The 15,847-nt window shown below is 48.7% G+C and overlaps 5 protein-coding genes across 5 annotated transcripts; 2 read left to right on the forward strand and 3 right to left on the reverse strand.

Moving 5' to 3' along the window:
- Positions 1-880: 880 nt before the first annotated feature.
- Positions 881-2,711, forward strand: FVEG_06493 (hypothetical protein; the record flags this gene model as incomplete). Its single annotated transcript, XM_018894890.1, has 3 exons — positions 881-988; positions 1,046-1,170; positions 1,223-2,711. Exons 1-3 carry the CDS (start codon positions 932-934, stop codon positions 2,709-2,711), a joined length of 1,671 nt encoding a protein of 556 aa, XP_018752037.1. The 5' UTR covers positions 881-931.
- Positions 2,712-4,136: 1,425 nt separating this feature from the next.
- Positions 4,137-5,286, reverse strand: FVEG_06494 (hypothetical protein; the record flags this gene model as incomplete). The annotated part of the gene is made up of 4 exons (XM_018894891.1): positions 4,137-4,184; positions 4,273-4,456; positions 4,518-4,832; positions 4,892-5,286. 4 exons carry the CDS (start codon positions 5,284-5,286, stop codon positions 4,137-4,139), a joined length of 942 nt encoding a protein of 313 aa, XP_018752038.1.
- A 1,339-nt stretch (positions 5,287-6,625) lies between these two features.
- On the forward strand, positions 6,626-7,426 carry FVEG_06495 (hypothetical protein; the record flags this gene model as incomplete). Its single annotated transcript, XM_018894892.1, has 1 exon — positions 6,626-7,426. One exon carries the CDS (start codon positions 6,626-6,628, stop codon positions 7,424-7,426), a length of 801 nt encoding a protein of 266 aa, XP_018752039.1.
- A 103-nt stretch (positions 7,427-7,529) lies between these two features.
- On the reverse strand, positions 7,530-13,307 carry FVEG_06496 (hypothetical protein; the record flags this gene model as incomplete). Its single annotated transcript, XM_018894893.1, has 1 exon — positions 7,530-13,307. The coding sequence occupies one exon, from the start codon at positions 13,305-13,307 to the stop codon at positions 7,530-7,532; it is 5,778 nt and encodes a 1,925-aa protein (XP_018752040.1).
- Positions 13,308-14,091: 784 nt separating this feature from the next.
- Positions 14,092-15,630, reverse strand: FVEG_06497 (hypothetical protein; the record flags this gene model as incomplete). The annotated part of the gene is made up of 2 exons (XM_018894894.1): positions 14,092-15,282; positions 15,361-15,630. 2 exons carry the CDS (start codon positions 15,628-15,630, stop codon positions 14,092-14,094), a joined length of 1,461 nt encoding a protein of 486 aa, XP_018752041.1.
- Positions 15,631-15,847: the final 217 nt, after the last annotated feature.

Genomic DNA, 15,847 nt, shown 5'->3' on the forward strand with positions numbered 1-15,847 from the left:
TGGCTGTGTTTGAGGCTGACTACTGGAACCCGCACTTTGAAAATGCCGACCTTTTCGTTGATCACACTGAGGCTGCCGAATTCCTGAACAAGTTATCCGAAAATAGGATAGCCAAAGATTCGCTGTACGTTACACTTCTCCATTCACTTCTGCACTTGGATCGAGGCGATTGAACTTCAAAAATGACTTTATTAACAATATAGGATCATACCGGCGCACGGAGTTGGTACGGATTCCCTCGCTCACTTGATTGGCCTTCTCGGACTGCCCTACCCAAGCTACTCGGCCAAGGACTTTAAGTATAGTGCTTGCCCCAGCAAGATCTAGTGCTCAGAAACTACCGCATCATTTGCGGCACCTGGCAACCTATACTTATGAGTAGAGGCGACATTAGCTTACAGTCATTCTGTCTTTTCAAATGCCAATCGCTCTCGAGAGAGACAGTGACCAGATTTAGGTGGGGCTCAGCGAGCTTGACAAGGCTGGCTTGCTTTGTTGATGGTGCTTTAATGTATAGTATTAAATTCTTTGTATATACTAGAAAAAAATCCTTCTTCTATACCTTACCTCTACTTCAGCTGTCTTACACTTCTCATCTCAGTGTTCTCCCTGGCGATTGTCAGAATGCGAATAAAGTCAGGCGTGGTTGCATTAAATTTTGCGGGCCAGATACCCTAGATTACTGCAGGCAGCTAATGCGACTCCATCCACGTTTCTCGGACTAAACTTTTCTAAAAACAAACGGAGTGGGGAACAGTGCGCTTACGGATGCAAAAAGTATCCGCGCAGGGTTGGAACTAGCGCTGTAGCTGAGTAATACGTCGTTCCTTGAACTTTATTCGTTATCGAAGCCTTCATGACGGCAGATGCGACCTTTGTAACCCTGCATCTCGGAGTATTCCTGAGATTTCCTTCCGCACCATTTCACGCCATGGAGGGAGAGCAGGCGACAACTGGGAGCGACAAGATCAAAAAGCGTGTTGCCAATGTAAGTGCCATTGCTTCTCAGACGATGTCGTGGTCCGAACGCTAATGACTGAAGTAGGCGTGCCTAAGATGCCAGAGACGAAAGATTCGATGTGATGGAGAAACGCCCAGCTGCACACCTTGCATAGAGCAAAGCACGGCGTGTGAATATATAGAGCGAAGAAGACGCGGGCCAGGGAAGAGGTAAGAGATGGTATCGTGCTCAGATGGTCAACCAACTGAGTGACTTTGTTAGCAAGCAATACATCCATATGCTAGAAGAGCGGTTGAGTAAGATAGAGTCTTCGCTTGGAGAGTTGCCTGTCGCCAAGCCCTCACAAGAATCGACAACTGTATCTCAACCACCTGACGTGGATCCCAGAGGCCACTTCGATGATAATGGGAACCATTTTGCGAACCTTCCGGGAGACATATCGACTGGCCTGCAAGTAGAACCTACCATAATCCTTGGGCCATCTCCCTCTACCGTGCCGACCGCAAGTACAAAACCAACTTCCCTAGCAGTTTTGGAAAACTCAGAGGCACCAACCGGTTTTTTGGAATCATTGGACATCACGAGTGACATTGAGTTCCATGCCCCGTACACCGAAGAGTCCCAGCACCCCTCAGTGCCGCTTCCAAAACTGCCAGGAAGTCAATCTGATGTGGATTTGTTTCGGTCTCAATTGGACCCCAGTGGATTCAGAAGACAAGTATTCGCCTCTGTGGAGAACCAATTCCTCTTGCAACATTTTGTTGCAAACGCACTGGACGATTTCAACGTCTTCTACCCGCTCTTTACGGTAAGATCTGCCTCGGAATTACTCCAGCAACAGTTCCTTGCTGGCCCAAGAAATTGCAATGATAGCCCGCCGAGATGGGCTATTATAAATGGCCTTATTGCAACTGCAATACAGTGGAAAACAGATCCCTGTGCCCACAGTCAGTTAACCCCCATTGCTTGGGGTTATTTTAAGAACGCATTCGCTATGTTCCCAGAGCTTCTTATCAGAGGCAGCGATATCTCAACTTGTCAAGCACTACTTTCTATGGCTATATTCATGCATGGAACTGCGGATGCTCGGACTACTTCGAGTATAACCGCATCTCTCGCCAGAGCGCTACAGGCTGTCGGTCTACATACTACAAGATGGTATGAGAAACTAGACCGTACAACAGCTGAGCAGCATAGGAGAGTGTTTTGGATTGCTTATTGTATTGACAGCGACCAAATGATGAAGCAAGGACTACCATCCACATTCGGCAATGATATAGAGATTGATCTCCCTATCATTAACATATCCGACGGTCCAAGCGATTACACAATCCCAGGCACACAAGAGAGGATAAACGTCTTGCGATGCATGGCAGGACTTACCATGATCCAGTCGCGCATTTCCGCGGAGCTTTACTCTCAGCGGGCCCTCAAAATGAACGGCACGCAACTCCAGGGCGCAGTAGCCGAGCTGAATCATCAGCTAGACATGTGGAAAATGAGCCTGCCCGCTCATATTCGACCAAATTATGATAGTTCCCCGGCTAGTTCACAGCTAGAACTCCCAGTTCTTTTGCTGCCCATTATGTATTACACTGTAGCCGGGAGAATCAACATGGCAACAATTCGCAACGGGCACTCAAATAACGACACATTCAACTTGCTTGCACAGGTCCCTAACGCTGCAGCTCGGTCGACTCTCCGGCTTATCCTGACAATGTCACCGCCGCCATTCAGCCTCACCTGGTAGATATGTCTCTTTCCGTCAAAAGTCGTCCAAGCTAACAGGTCGGAAAGGCAGATAATGTACCATGCTGTACATGCAGTTATCACGATGTTCGCGTCTGTCCTCCAAAACCCGTCCGGTCCCCAAGCACAGTTAGACATATCGATAATGACCGGTTTTGTGAGGGCTGTTGAAAAGCTTGTGGTCTACCATGGCTGTGACCTTGGGAATTTGTTAAATGGATGCATCAAAATCGAAGAGGCTGCACGGAATGTTGTAAATTCACATGAAACCACATCTGAAAGCCAGCACTTGTCAAATAACACATCCCTCCAGCCACTGATGCAGCGGAAGTATCTGGTAAGCAAAAATTGACTTTAATTCCACCAAACTCAAAACTGACATCCCATGACTTGCAGCTGATATCACAAAGGTTGCGCAGTTCAGTGGATCCCATGCAAATTGTCCACGGGCTAATGGGCAACATCCATACATTATGTTCTGAGGCAGTAGAGCTCTTTGCAGATGTTCTTGGGATAGATGGTGATTGGATGTATCCATATGGCCCCTTTGCCCCTGAAAGCTTAAAAGCAGAGAACTTCAATTTTAACTTTGGGCCTCTGTAATATAGACACGATAAAGGTGTTCTTGTGTTTCACTGAAGCAAAGGCTCTTTACTTAGAATAGCTAAAACTCATATAATAATAATACATTAGCCAATTAAATTTAAATCTAATTTAAAGGTTCTAGGGTTGTCACTTCGAGCTAGCCGTATTGAGAGTGTCCTTTGCCTCTCGCATGAACGGATACAATTTATATCCACTTCTAATAATATAATTATTAATAGCCACTGCTAGCTTCCATTTAAACGGATATATATTATATCCGCTCCATGACAGCGCTGCACGGATCTTTAGTACTTGCCTTGACCGTACTCATTTTATGTTGACGTAGCTTCATAAGATACTGTAAAGTTATGCTTATGTAGTATCAGGATCCCAACGTCTATGGAGGGAAGTGGGTGATAAAGAAGTGTTAGCGGTTTTCGATAGAATGTTCAATATAGCAGCTGCAAGCAGTTTATTTTACTAAAATACAGTTCTCCATTATCTGATTTACTTAATTTAGCTTCGCTATTGTACACTGACATGTCTTATTCTAGAATCATGTGACTCACTCAAATAATACCTCTTGGTGATGATTATACAAAAAAAAAGAAACAAGAGCGTCAAAAATACACCAGTCCATGGGTAGATGTCACTGGCTTGTGGTGATTGAAGACCCAGGAACTTTCGTCACGAGCTCCGCACTAAACTTCCTTCCAAATCATGGCTTGAGCCCTCCTTCCGGCCGGACTGGTTATGACTGGGATCGAATTCCTGGATACGTTTTTGGTCAGCAAAATTAAAGACGTTCAGATGGGAGGAGCTAGTATCCGCTGGGAGGTACTTACACGCGGAATTCCTCGTCCGTCAGATAGAAGCGAATGAATCTCCCCTAGGAAGTAAAACGTAGTCAGTTCAGGGTCCATGCGGTGCTAATATTGTGCGAAGTAATTGATTGAACTCATGATTTGAATACTCACATGTTTCTCAGGCCCCGCCAAAGCCGCGTCTAATAAGTACCTCCCTCCAAGCTCGGGCGACTTTCCAACAATGCTCATGAGTATAGGTATCGCCATTCTAGCAACGAGAGATCGCTTCTTTAGGGTTCGCTGCAGGTCTGTGTTGCAGATTCCCGGACAAACACTCTTGAGGATGACCTGAGGTCTGGGGTGCAGGTATTTTCAGTGTCCTGCCTCCAGTAGAGGGAACGGGGTAGGGTACTTACTCTCCCTTTTCATCAACAGCTAGTTTGCAGATTTCTTCAAAAGCGTACATCAACAGCAGCTTACTGGTAGCATACATAGCGTCCGGGCCACCACCGGAAGGCCAGTTTGACGGGTCTTTGAAGTGCAACAGGATACCCCCGTCACGTTTCTCCCACTCAGGCCACTGGGAAATATCTGGAGTTAGATGCCGACCTGAGCTTACTATGACGAGGCTTGCTGGAGACTGTCGGTTTTGTCGTATTGCTTTCATCCACTTTATGAGAAGAATGGCGATCAGTGAGGTGCAAAGTGTGTTTGTTTGGATTGTTTCTTCCCTAAGCAAAGAGTGGGCATTAGCAAATGCCAGCGCGGTAGACACGCAATAATCACGTACCAGCCCTCGGGACTCATAACAAACTCCGGATTAAACGTGCCGGCATTGAGTATCGCAATATCAATGCCGTTCGTTCGGCGCACGAGCTCATCAACGAAGGAAATGCACGACGAATATCGGGTGAGATCCAACTCCATCATCTCGATCACTACCTGTTCACTCCCAGCAGCCCGTGCGGCAGCCTCGATCTGCTGCCTGGCTGTTTCAGCTCGAGGTTTATTGCGGTAGGTGATGATTACTTTGGCAGCTCCGAGGCTCGCAAAGTGTTTCGCGGTAGCGAGACCGAGGCCGCTCGTTCCACCAGTGACGAGGACAGTTTGACCGTCGAAGGTGCCGCGCGGAGGCAGTGGCTCGGGGTTCCACTTCGCCTTGATTTCTCGGAGGAGGTCTGCCATGCTAGCGAGTAAAGACTAGGTCTGGGATAATGCGAGAAAGTGTCGCTTTGCTGTCGGCTTGTACAGGGTGCTAGGAGTGCTGTTCCTTTGGTTGATCGGCGAAGAAGAAGAAGAAGTAGAATAGTATGTGTCGAAAAAGGTCAGGCTGAGGTGTGTGCTATGCCATGACTTTAAAGATACAACGCGGGGCTTTGTCAAGGCAGCATGTTGTCGGGGAGCGGAAACGGATCTGTTCCGGGCTTGTGCTAGTGCGGTAGCGGGTCATAGCATTGTGAGTAAGACGCGTAGCTGATGACAAATCTTGTTCAACAGGTATCAACAGGGATTCAAGGAGTTTTACGGGTTACGGGTGCTAAGACGACCCCGAACCTTTGATATCCTTGTGTTTCTGTGCTGATATCTATGCGTATCTACGTGCTTGGTGTAGCATATTGGTAACGAGGCCAGGGTCGAGCTGTCGACTGAGACAACGGCCTGTAATTGAGTTCGTGCTCATGAATGGTAGATAGTGAAATTCTTAACAGAGCACGCTCTATCCTTAGGTGACTTCGCTGGTGCGGGCCCAGCGACAGCAATATACACACTTTAGCAACGCAGGGGATAACATCAAATAAGGATGTGTTTTAATATAGAAATAATACTCTAACGGAAGTAGTTAACAGTCTTAGACAGTAACTTTAAGAATTCTTTATATTCCTCAGAGTAATATAATTATTATAAATAAATTTCTATTCAGGTTTATATTATAAATACAGCGATTTTATCTGTTATACTTTAATAGGTTATAACCACTATATTCAGAGCGAGTCTTTACTAGAATAGTAATACTAATTGGGAATCCTGCGTAGTCCGGATCGTCATTCAGTATAATGACAAATTATCTACTTCTTATTCCGTCCCCATTCAGCCTTCTCAAGGTGCTGAGCTTGCCAGTCGAAGTGTTAAATTCCTTTTCTTCAATCCTCAAGCTACCTATATAATAAGATATTAGCTTAAGGGACTTGAAGACAGCTTAGAAGCCCAAGTTTAGGCTATAATTAAGGTAATTAAGTTAATAATATTTACTGAAGAAAGTTTCATTATCTCAAAAGTGATAGTAAACATGATTAATTATATAATCATATTGAACCTGAGACATGCATTAATGCCCAACACGGCCTAAAAGAGGGGTTAAGATTTACTGGTCTTGCTATGTAGTTCTATCAGGTATTATGCAGTAAGACCCAGTACCTTCGTGTAGCGCCCTGGCGGCCGTTTCCACTACTAATACATGGTAGTCAACCCGTTCATCCAAGTAGTAGTACACCCATCAACTCAAGCCTCAATCCAATTTTTGAAAATGGAAACTAACCCCGAAACCATCCAGCCTGCAGTCTCGCAAGAGGACCAAGCTGTCGCAGTCTTTCTCATCCATGACGGTGGTGGTACAATATTTTCTTACCATTGTCTGGCCCCTCTTCATCGCCCCGTTTATGGGATTCACAACCCGAACTTTAGCAGTGGAGAGCCTTTTGACGGTGGACTCTGCGATATGGCTCGATTCTACGTTGATTTGGTCGTTGAAGCGGTGGGCAAGAATGACTTCCCTAAGCGATACGATGCCGACGGGAATATTCAAATTATCCTTGGTGGCTGGAGCATGGGTGGCCACTTGAGCCTGGAGATGGCACATCAACTGGATAGCAAAGACACTGACATCAAAGTCATTGGCATCCTCATGATCGACACGGTTTACCCCCAGAAGCAATCGAACGGAACCCCCCGAAAGACAGTAAGCCAGGAAGATGTTGAGGGACAAGATCCGTCTCGCATTCTTGCCGACCGCGCCATGGCGGATGCGAACCGCATGATAGATGCATGGACGCCCCCAGTTTGGAACGGAGACTCTGCAGAGCGCCGACCACGGATCACCCTGCTCCGGGCTAAGGAATCTGTACCCCTAGACAGAGACGGAACTATGCACTTGGGTCGCAAGGAGCGGAACCTGGGATGGGACACGTACGAGAATGATTTGTTTTTCAACGTGGCAGATATCGAAGGGAATCATTTTGAGATATTTGCATTCAGATACCTCGACAGTATTTCAGACACGATGAAAGCGGCTTTGGATGCTCTGGAGAATGCCGCTTTGAAGGATTGAGGCACCGGGATCTAGCAATCAATTTCTAAAACCTTGAAGTGCATTCATTGAGGACTCAACATATCAATTGCACATGTCCAGTCTATTTCAGAACCCAAAAGTGTCAGGTAGAATCTGCACCTAGCTGAGGAGATAGTGTTGGCTGGTTAAAGATATCCATGACGGTCATGTTTATCCCAGCCTCCCGAGCCCTTCTGACAACCTTGAGCGCAGCAATTGAATCACCTCCAAGTTGAAAAAAGTCATCATCTAATCCGATCATGTCCGGATTCACATTTAGAACATCAGCCCAGATTCCCTGCATTTTCCGCTCGGCATCCGAGGTAGGCTGCCTCTTCGGGTCACGTGCCGAAGTGTGCTTTCTCACTAAGTCTTGGACCGAGAAAGTTGCTCCGACTCTCTGTAGCTCTCGGCGGTCTGTCTTGCCCGTACTCGTTGTAGGTAGCTTTGCCATGGAGATGAAGGCACTGGGCCTCATATGCCTAGACAGGCGCTTGGACAGCTTGAGGTCTATTTCTGAAGGAACAGGGAGAATGCTGGCAGCAGGACTAGAAATCTCCTTATTCAACATGGTTCCCTCGGTCGCTTCGACGAAAATGACCAACATAGGACTTGGTGTCTCTCCGCGGGGTAAGATGACCTCGGCAATTACTGTTGTCACCTCTGCCATGCATCTTTGGACGTAAAGCTCAATCTCTCCGAGTTCAACTCGCTGTCCGCGAATCTTGACTTGTGTGTCTTTTCTCCCAACGTAAGATAAACTTCCATCATGACTGAATCGTACCAGGTCGCCTGTCTTGTACATTCTTCCACGGCGACCCGATTGACCATTCCTGCCATCTAGGAGCCATTTCGGGTCTTGGATAAATTTAGCTGCGGTTTGCTGTGGGTTACCAAGGTAGCCGCGGCTAACAAGAGGGCCTTCAAGAAGGAGTTCACCAATGTAGCCCGGAGATACCAAGATATCGTGGTTATGCTGGTCTACTACCCAGGTCAACAACCCAGCTCCCTTTCCTATTCTGGTTGTCTCGGCTGGCGTCGATGCATCCGCATTGATGGTGCTGATTTGACACTCTGCAGGCCCGTAGGCATTGATAACTCTCACGCGACCCCACCAACGAGTGACATCGTCTTTTGTTACAGCCTCTCCAGCTAGGATGAGCGTTTCAAGACAAGGAACACCAGCTGGGTCGATGAGACGCGCTACGGAGGGGGTCAAATCAGCAACAGTGGCCCTCATATCCGCCATAGCCTTGGTCAGATTCCCCCAACGCTCCTTGTCCGAGGGAACACATAGGCAGCCGCCCGAGGCAAGAGTAGCAAAGACATTATGTACAGCAATATCAAAGGAGTAGGCGGCAAAGTCGAACACTCTGATTTTATCGTGGAATCCCAGAAGCTCGCACTGATGTTTCAGCATAGAGCAAAAGTTGCTATGTGTCAGTGTCACGCATTTGGGCTGTCCTGTGGTGCCCGATGTGAACACTGCGAACATTACATTAGAAGGGGTTTGCGAGCTTATCTCGCCTGGTTCAGAGTCCCGAGATGAGGCCACGTCTGACCCAATTTCAATGACTGTTTTACACAATCGTGAGCTTAGCACAGCATTTGAGGACGAAGATATGATCACGTCTGCCTCCAACTGATCGACCATAGTGCGGAGGCGCTCTTCTGGTAGGCTGGACTCTAGGAGTGCAAAGCCTGCGCCAGCCTTAAGAACCGATAGCATGGCCACAGCTGTCCACATTGACTTTTCAAAGCATAGTGGAATCAGAGTATTGGGTTGTATACCGCGTTCGACGAGATGGTGGCCAATCTTTGTGGTGAGCAAGTCTAATTCCATGTACGTAAGCCCGCCGTCCCAAGCGCATATCGCTGGCGCGTTAGGCTGGGCTGTGACGCGTTGTCGGATGATTTCATGGACGCACTGCTCATATGACGCAGGATACTGAGCATTCCAAGTCCACAGCAGGTCCAGGTCATCGGGTGTTGTTATATCGACTTGCTCCAACGTCGCGGCCGAGTCATAAGCATTGTCAAGTTGCTGCACTGCATACTCGAGATGGCTCAACAACCCACGAACCATTGGCGGTTCAATCACTCTTTGATCAAAACTGGCATTTATGTGGATATCCTCTGCACCAATGCGTATCTCAAGCATGAGGGCATACGTGTTGAGCCAGCGATGCTGAGACAGTGTCTTCCAAACACCTAGCGCATCATCATGGCCAGTGCTACCAGACCTTTCTTGTTGAATGACGAGAAGTGATTGAAACATGCATGCATTCTTGCACCCAGGTGACATCCTTGCAATGTTGTGAAGTCCTGCTTGTTCAAAAGCCACCACGTCGGCTGAATGTTGGTGGATGATGTTCAGATAATCCGATACTTTTTGGGAACGTGACAGGTTGACGCGAAGTGGAATTGTCGCAAAGGTTGGGGCCACGATAGCTTCTATTCTGTCTACCGGAGCATTTCTTCCCGACGTTGTGACGCCGAAAACTGCCTCATCTGAACTGTTGATGCGTCCTATAATCAAGGCCCATGCTGCGTGGATCAGAGCCGTGGTTGTGATGCCCTTGGAGAGCCGCTTGAGATGCGAAAAGTCGTGCTGCACCACCATGTCTGCCACTGGTTGGTCTATCGACGGCGGTAGGATCGGGAATGGTACGGAGTCACAGTCATGTAGAACGCGCTTCCAGTACTCAGCCACCTTCTGGGGATCCTGGTACCTGATGTGCTGAATGAAGGACTGGAATTGAGGCCCTGGCTCGACCGGTACCCCTCGAAGTGCGTCTAGGACTGCGTCTTTGATTAACCCAATTGACCATCCGTCGTAGAGAGCATGATGCGCCGTCCAAACGAGGCATCTGTTTGTGCTCGTATTCTCTTTGATCAAGGCAAAGCGAGTGAATGGTTGGCCAAGGTCCATGGTGTTTCTTCTATCAACTTCAAGATACTCATCCAGACCCGTAAAGTTGCCCCAATGAATATTGTCGTCAAGAACAATCTGGATTATGCCAAAGGTGTCGTGGTGCACAAACCTGGTACGCAAAATGGGCATCACGCGAACGACCTTTGACCATGCAGCGTGAATGTCATTGTCTGAGATGTGCGGCGCTAATTCGAGCACAGATTGCTCTACACATGCGCCTGGTCTTGCCGATGCCAGAGATATCAAGCCTTCTTGCAAGGGGGTGCATGGGTATGCATCTTGGACCTTGGTTGGATCTATGTCATGACGGCTAGCGACGTCGTCAAGGAACGATCTGACATCAACTGATTTTTCCAGGAGAGCGAAAGGTGGGATTGTTTCACAGACTTGGCCGAGGTGATGCACACTCGTATCAACCAAATCGTGAAGGATTGGGTGTCGAATGATATCTGCAACTTCCAGCTTGATACGAGCCTTGCGTGCCTCGCTAACCAATTTAATAGCGGCAACACTATCACCTCCAAGATGGAAGAAACTGTCATCTAGTCCAATATGAGCAGGCTCCATCTTGAGCACTCGGCTCCATAACAGTTGCATAGTCCGTTGCAGTTCAGAAGCCGGCTGCTGTTTGGGTCCGGCCGATGTTCGTAGTTTAGCGAGCTGCTCGGCCGACATAGAGGCGGCTATCTGACGCAGTTCTCTACGGTTCACTTTCCCAGTAGCCGTTTCGGGGATAGAATGCATGGTGAAAAGGGTGACTGGTATCATATAAACTGGAAGATGCCGAGTGAGCTTGGCCTCTAGTTCGGCAGGCAAACGAGAGCCAACAGCTTGTGCACCATCGGCCGTCTCCCCCTCCAGAAATGCCACCAAAGTCGGACTTGCACCAGTTCCTCGTGGTGTTATGACTTCGGCCACGGCTCGGTTTGCACCTGAGAGCTTCTTGAGCCAATGCTCAACCTCTCCGAGTTCAACCCTTTGGCCTCTGATCTTGACTTGTGCATCTTTGCGTCCAAAGAACCTAAGGGTTCCGTTCTCGCTGTACTGAACGAGGTCCCCCGTTCTATACAAGCGGCCATGCCTCCCAGGGATTTCAGATACCGCCGAACCACTCGCATCTCCTTTGAGAAGCCAGTCGGGATCATTTATGAAAGCCGCTGCAGTTTCCTCGGGCTGGTTCATATAGCCACATCCCACGAGTGGCCCCTCAAGCAACAGCTCACCAATGTATCCAACAGGCTGCAGCTTATTGTGGTTCTCTGGATCCACGATCCAGGTGTTCAAACCTGATCCTCTACCAATGCGGAGAACGTCATCCATGCTGGTAGGATGCCCATTGATGACCGCATTTGAAGTGCACTCACTCTGGCCGTACAAGTGGATAATGTGCACTTTGCCCCACCATCGAGCAATCTCTCTTGTAGATATAGCTTCACCACCAAAGATGATGACCTGCAGGTCAGGCACTTCATCAGGATCCAGAAACTGCATAACAGATGGTGTCAGGTCTACAATGTTGACCTCAAGAGACCTGATGACCTCGGCCAGTCTGTTTCGCCGATCGTCTTCACTCGGAACACAGAGACAGCCGCCAAGAAGCAGGGCCCCAAAGACATTGCTGATAGTTGTGGTGAAGCTATATGAAGAGAAGTCGAGAATTCTGGACTTGGTGTCGAACCTCAGGACTTCAGACTGGTGATGAAATGCTGAAGAGGCGTTGGCGTGCGAGATCATAGCACATTTTGGTATCCCCGTGCTTCCAGAGGTGAAAATCACGTACATCAGGGATGTCGGGCTCTGCTGAACTGGCTGCCAGTTCGAGTTTTGAGCGTGCTCTTCCAAGGCCTGTGGTTCGAGGATGAAGACTGCTTCAGCAAGTCGTGATCCCAGGTCGTGATTAGACTTGGAGGCCAATATCAGGTTTGGGTTGACAGTCTGGACCATGTATTGGAGCCGTTTCTCTGGAAGTGATGGGTCCAGGAGTAGAAAGGCTCCTCCAGCCTTTAGAACACCGAGTAAAGCAACTATTGTCCACATAGATTTGTGGAAGCACAACGGCACTATGGTGCCGGTTTGCACACCAGAGGATAAAAGCTTGTCAGCCAAGGCCGTAGAAAGCCTATCGAGCTCACCATATGTCAGCTTACCATCCCATGAACAGACTGCCTGCGCGTCAGGCTGAGAAGCGGCAATGCCTGTGAAGATGTCATGAACACAGCGGTTGATCTGCTCAGGAACGTGAAGGTTCCAGCGCCAGATCATTTTGAGATCTTCAGGCGTGACAATTTCTACTTCCGCCAGTTTGCTTTCGGCATTGGCATCAGAAAGCCGGTGTATCGTATGGTCAAGACGCTGGAATAAAGCTTTGACCAAAGAGGGTTTGAACAGAGCCGTCGAGAAGCTAGCTTTGCCATGGAGTCCTTGGGTGCTTAGATGCAGATCAACGATGAAAGGATACTTTTCTGACAGATCTTGCATCTGGAGTGCGGAAAAGCGTTTCGAGGTATTGTCTGATGAATGAATGACAATCAGTGCTTTGAGTCCGTTGGTTGCAGGCCCGTCCAGGCCATTCACCTCCAACTGTCCGCTCGCGTCTTCATGCTGCCGCTGCACAGATAGAAGGTATCCAAAAATAGTCTTTTCGCCTGTGGTATCAACGCTGAGCGGTACAACAACCATGCCTCCGTTTGTCCCGCTCCGCAGAGCAGCATCAAACATCACAGCGTCGTCAGAACCAAACTGTCGGCTGACGACTAATCCCCATGAAGAGAGGATCAAGGACGACAGTGCAATGTCAGAGATATGCCCAAGAAATGGTGAGAATTCATAATCCACGACACCATCAGTTGCTGTATGCGCCATGGACGAGGCTGAGTGCGGATCGGTATCTCCTTTCAGCACAGCATGCCACTCAATTGCAGGCTGGCTTGTGCCGAGTGAACCCATTTTTTTACGCTTGCAAGTTGATGAATCGATTGTATAATAAAATAATTCTTTATGCCCACAACGACGAAACTTGTGTATGAAAGACAAGATCCAATTACGAAGTTGATTTTCGTAGCCGTTAATGTTCTAGATCATACAGTGGGCCAAGACTTATAAAGCTTCATTCTGGGGACTTGGATCTGTTCTCTGTTCCCCTGGGGGTTTAGTGTAAGGCACATAGATCTTGGCCTTGTCCATTCCGTCCCGGCTCCCACCGTACAGGGCATGTTGTATAGCCCTGAGACAACTCAGTTTCTTCCCGGCCTACGTTTTGAAACTTAATGCGGTCTACAAGTCACATGGAACTTGAGAAAGAGATCTGCTGTTGCCTTATCTTGCGAATACAATTGTGTCATTGCTTTGATGCAAGTATGTGGGCCCGAAATGGCAGGCCCTTACCTCCGCTTCAGGTGAACAGACTGTGTGAATGTACCCTGGAAAGCAAGATTGCGTTACCTGCAGGCTATGTCTTGGCTGATCTCTGTCATCTCTTTTCTCTTCCATTTCACCAATCAAAATCAAAATACAACATTGTCTCGGAAGCCCCTCCCTGCATGCAGTCAGATCCTGGCTCACCGAGATACTAGGGTCCCAATCTACTAACCTTCTTGATAATAAGACAAGATTGAAGTGTTCATATATACATGTTTTCATGCACGACTTGTTTATCAGTTTCTGGCGGTGTGAAGAGATGTGAAGAGCGAATGCATATGATCAAGGCGCTTCCAGATTCAGTGCATCCAAGCTATTCGGCTGGCAGTTCGCTTAGAAGCTCTGCCAGTGTTTGGGGGATCGCCAACCCTCGCGCCGCTGAAGCCCTTTCTTCACTCACCCCCCATGCAGCAGGGATCTCAATACCATCTGATCTGCCTAGTATCATCTCTGCGACTGCAGCTCCACATCTTGCCGCCACCGGCATGCCGTGCCCTGTATATCCCGCACTGATCCATAGCCCCATATCCTCAGCCCCAGATCCCTCCTCGTTACTGGAATGACCAATCAAAGATCCCTGTAGGCGACCAACCCAAGGCACGCCATCACTCGAATAGCCCATGATCCCCGTCCATTCGTAGTTGGCATCCATTACCTTGGCTTTGATGCGATTGCCATCCTCAAGAGGTAGCATGAGTGCATCACTGACGCACCTATGTAGAGCCTGACTGATGATCGGGTTGATCTCGTCATCATTGCATACACCTTCCTCTCCATCAAGCCGCTCTGCCAGTCGCTCACCGCCAAATATGATTGACCTATCCGCTGAGCTCGCGGACCTCTCTTGGGTATCCTCTGGCCCACGGTGAATCAAGTATTGGTGGTCGGCGCCCTTCATCCAAACGTAGCTATGCGGGAGCTGCATGGTGCCTGTGGGGGGCTCGAGTGCACAGACTTGTCCTCGCACGGGCGTGATGAGGCCCGACATTCCAGGAACCAAATGTGACGTGTACGCGTTGGTCGCGAGAAGCACATGTCGAGCTTGTACCTGGCCACGCTTAGTATGAAGGTTCCATGACAACTGACCACGTTCGATGCGATCAACCAGGATGTTCGTCTGCAGATTGAACATAGATGCATCGTGATGATCAAGAAGAGACTCGAGAATCCATGCGACCAGTTTGTAAGGCCAGCACTTTGCAGCATTCGGCTGGAATACTGCAGCTATAGCCTCAGGGACATGTTTTCGAGCGAGCTCGTCATTGTCCTGGATAAGAATGGCCTTATCCTGGAGGTCTGGATATTTCTTCAGGCGCTCCATCTGCTGCTTAACAGCTCCAAGCACCTCTTCTGAGAAGATGGGATGCACACCTCCGGTGACTTGCCAGTCACATGGAATATTGTACTTTGCAACCATATTGGCAATGAGATCAAAGGTCCCAAGCTCAAAACGGGCAACGTCAGCGGGGGCATCCCATACAGCGGGTTGACAGTGACCTCCGTTCTAGTGATGCCGGGTAAGTATCTGTACTGATTCTGCCCTGATCAGGGAGACAAAAAGAATTGGCAGAATAGGACTTACACGCCCTGTTGCACCCCAGCACGCCTCTCGGGCCTCGAGCATGAGGACGCTTCGACCTCCCGTAACAAGCTCTCGTGCGGCAAAGGTACCCGTGATGCCACTACCAATGACAACTACATCGGCTGTGGTCGGAAGCTCTTCTGTAGTGCGGTGACACAACAACCGGTCGGATGGATCGCGGTGCCAGTAGGAGCGGGTGCTGTTGGAAGATGGCGGCCTGGCTCGTCTACCGGTACCGTTCTGGGTTGCCTTGGCCGAGTTGTTGGTCATGGTGAAGATTGAAGAAACTGGACTGCTGCTGCCGGAAGCGTGTAGAGCATGTACCGGTGTCTGACCAAGCTGTGGGTTGACGAGCACTGCTTTACTCAATTTATGCAGGTTGATGAAGGGTACCAGATCCTTGTTAGACTATTGACGCTTGCTCGTGCTCGAACCTGAGGCAATTACCCCTCTTGTTCTACTCATGGACAAATGCATCGTCACACCA

Source organism: Fusarium verticillioides, chromosome 7, assembly GCF_000149555.1.
Source record: "Fusarium verticillioides 7600 chromosome 7, whole genome shotgun sequence".
NCBI lineage: Eukaryota > Fungi > Ascomycota > Sordariomycetes > Hypocreales > Nectriaceae > Fusarium > Fusarium verticillioides.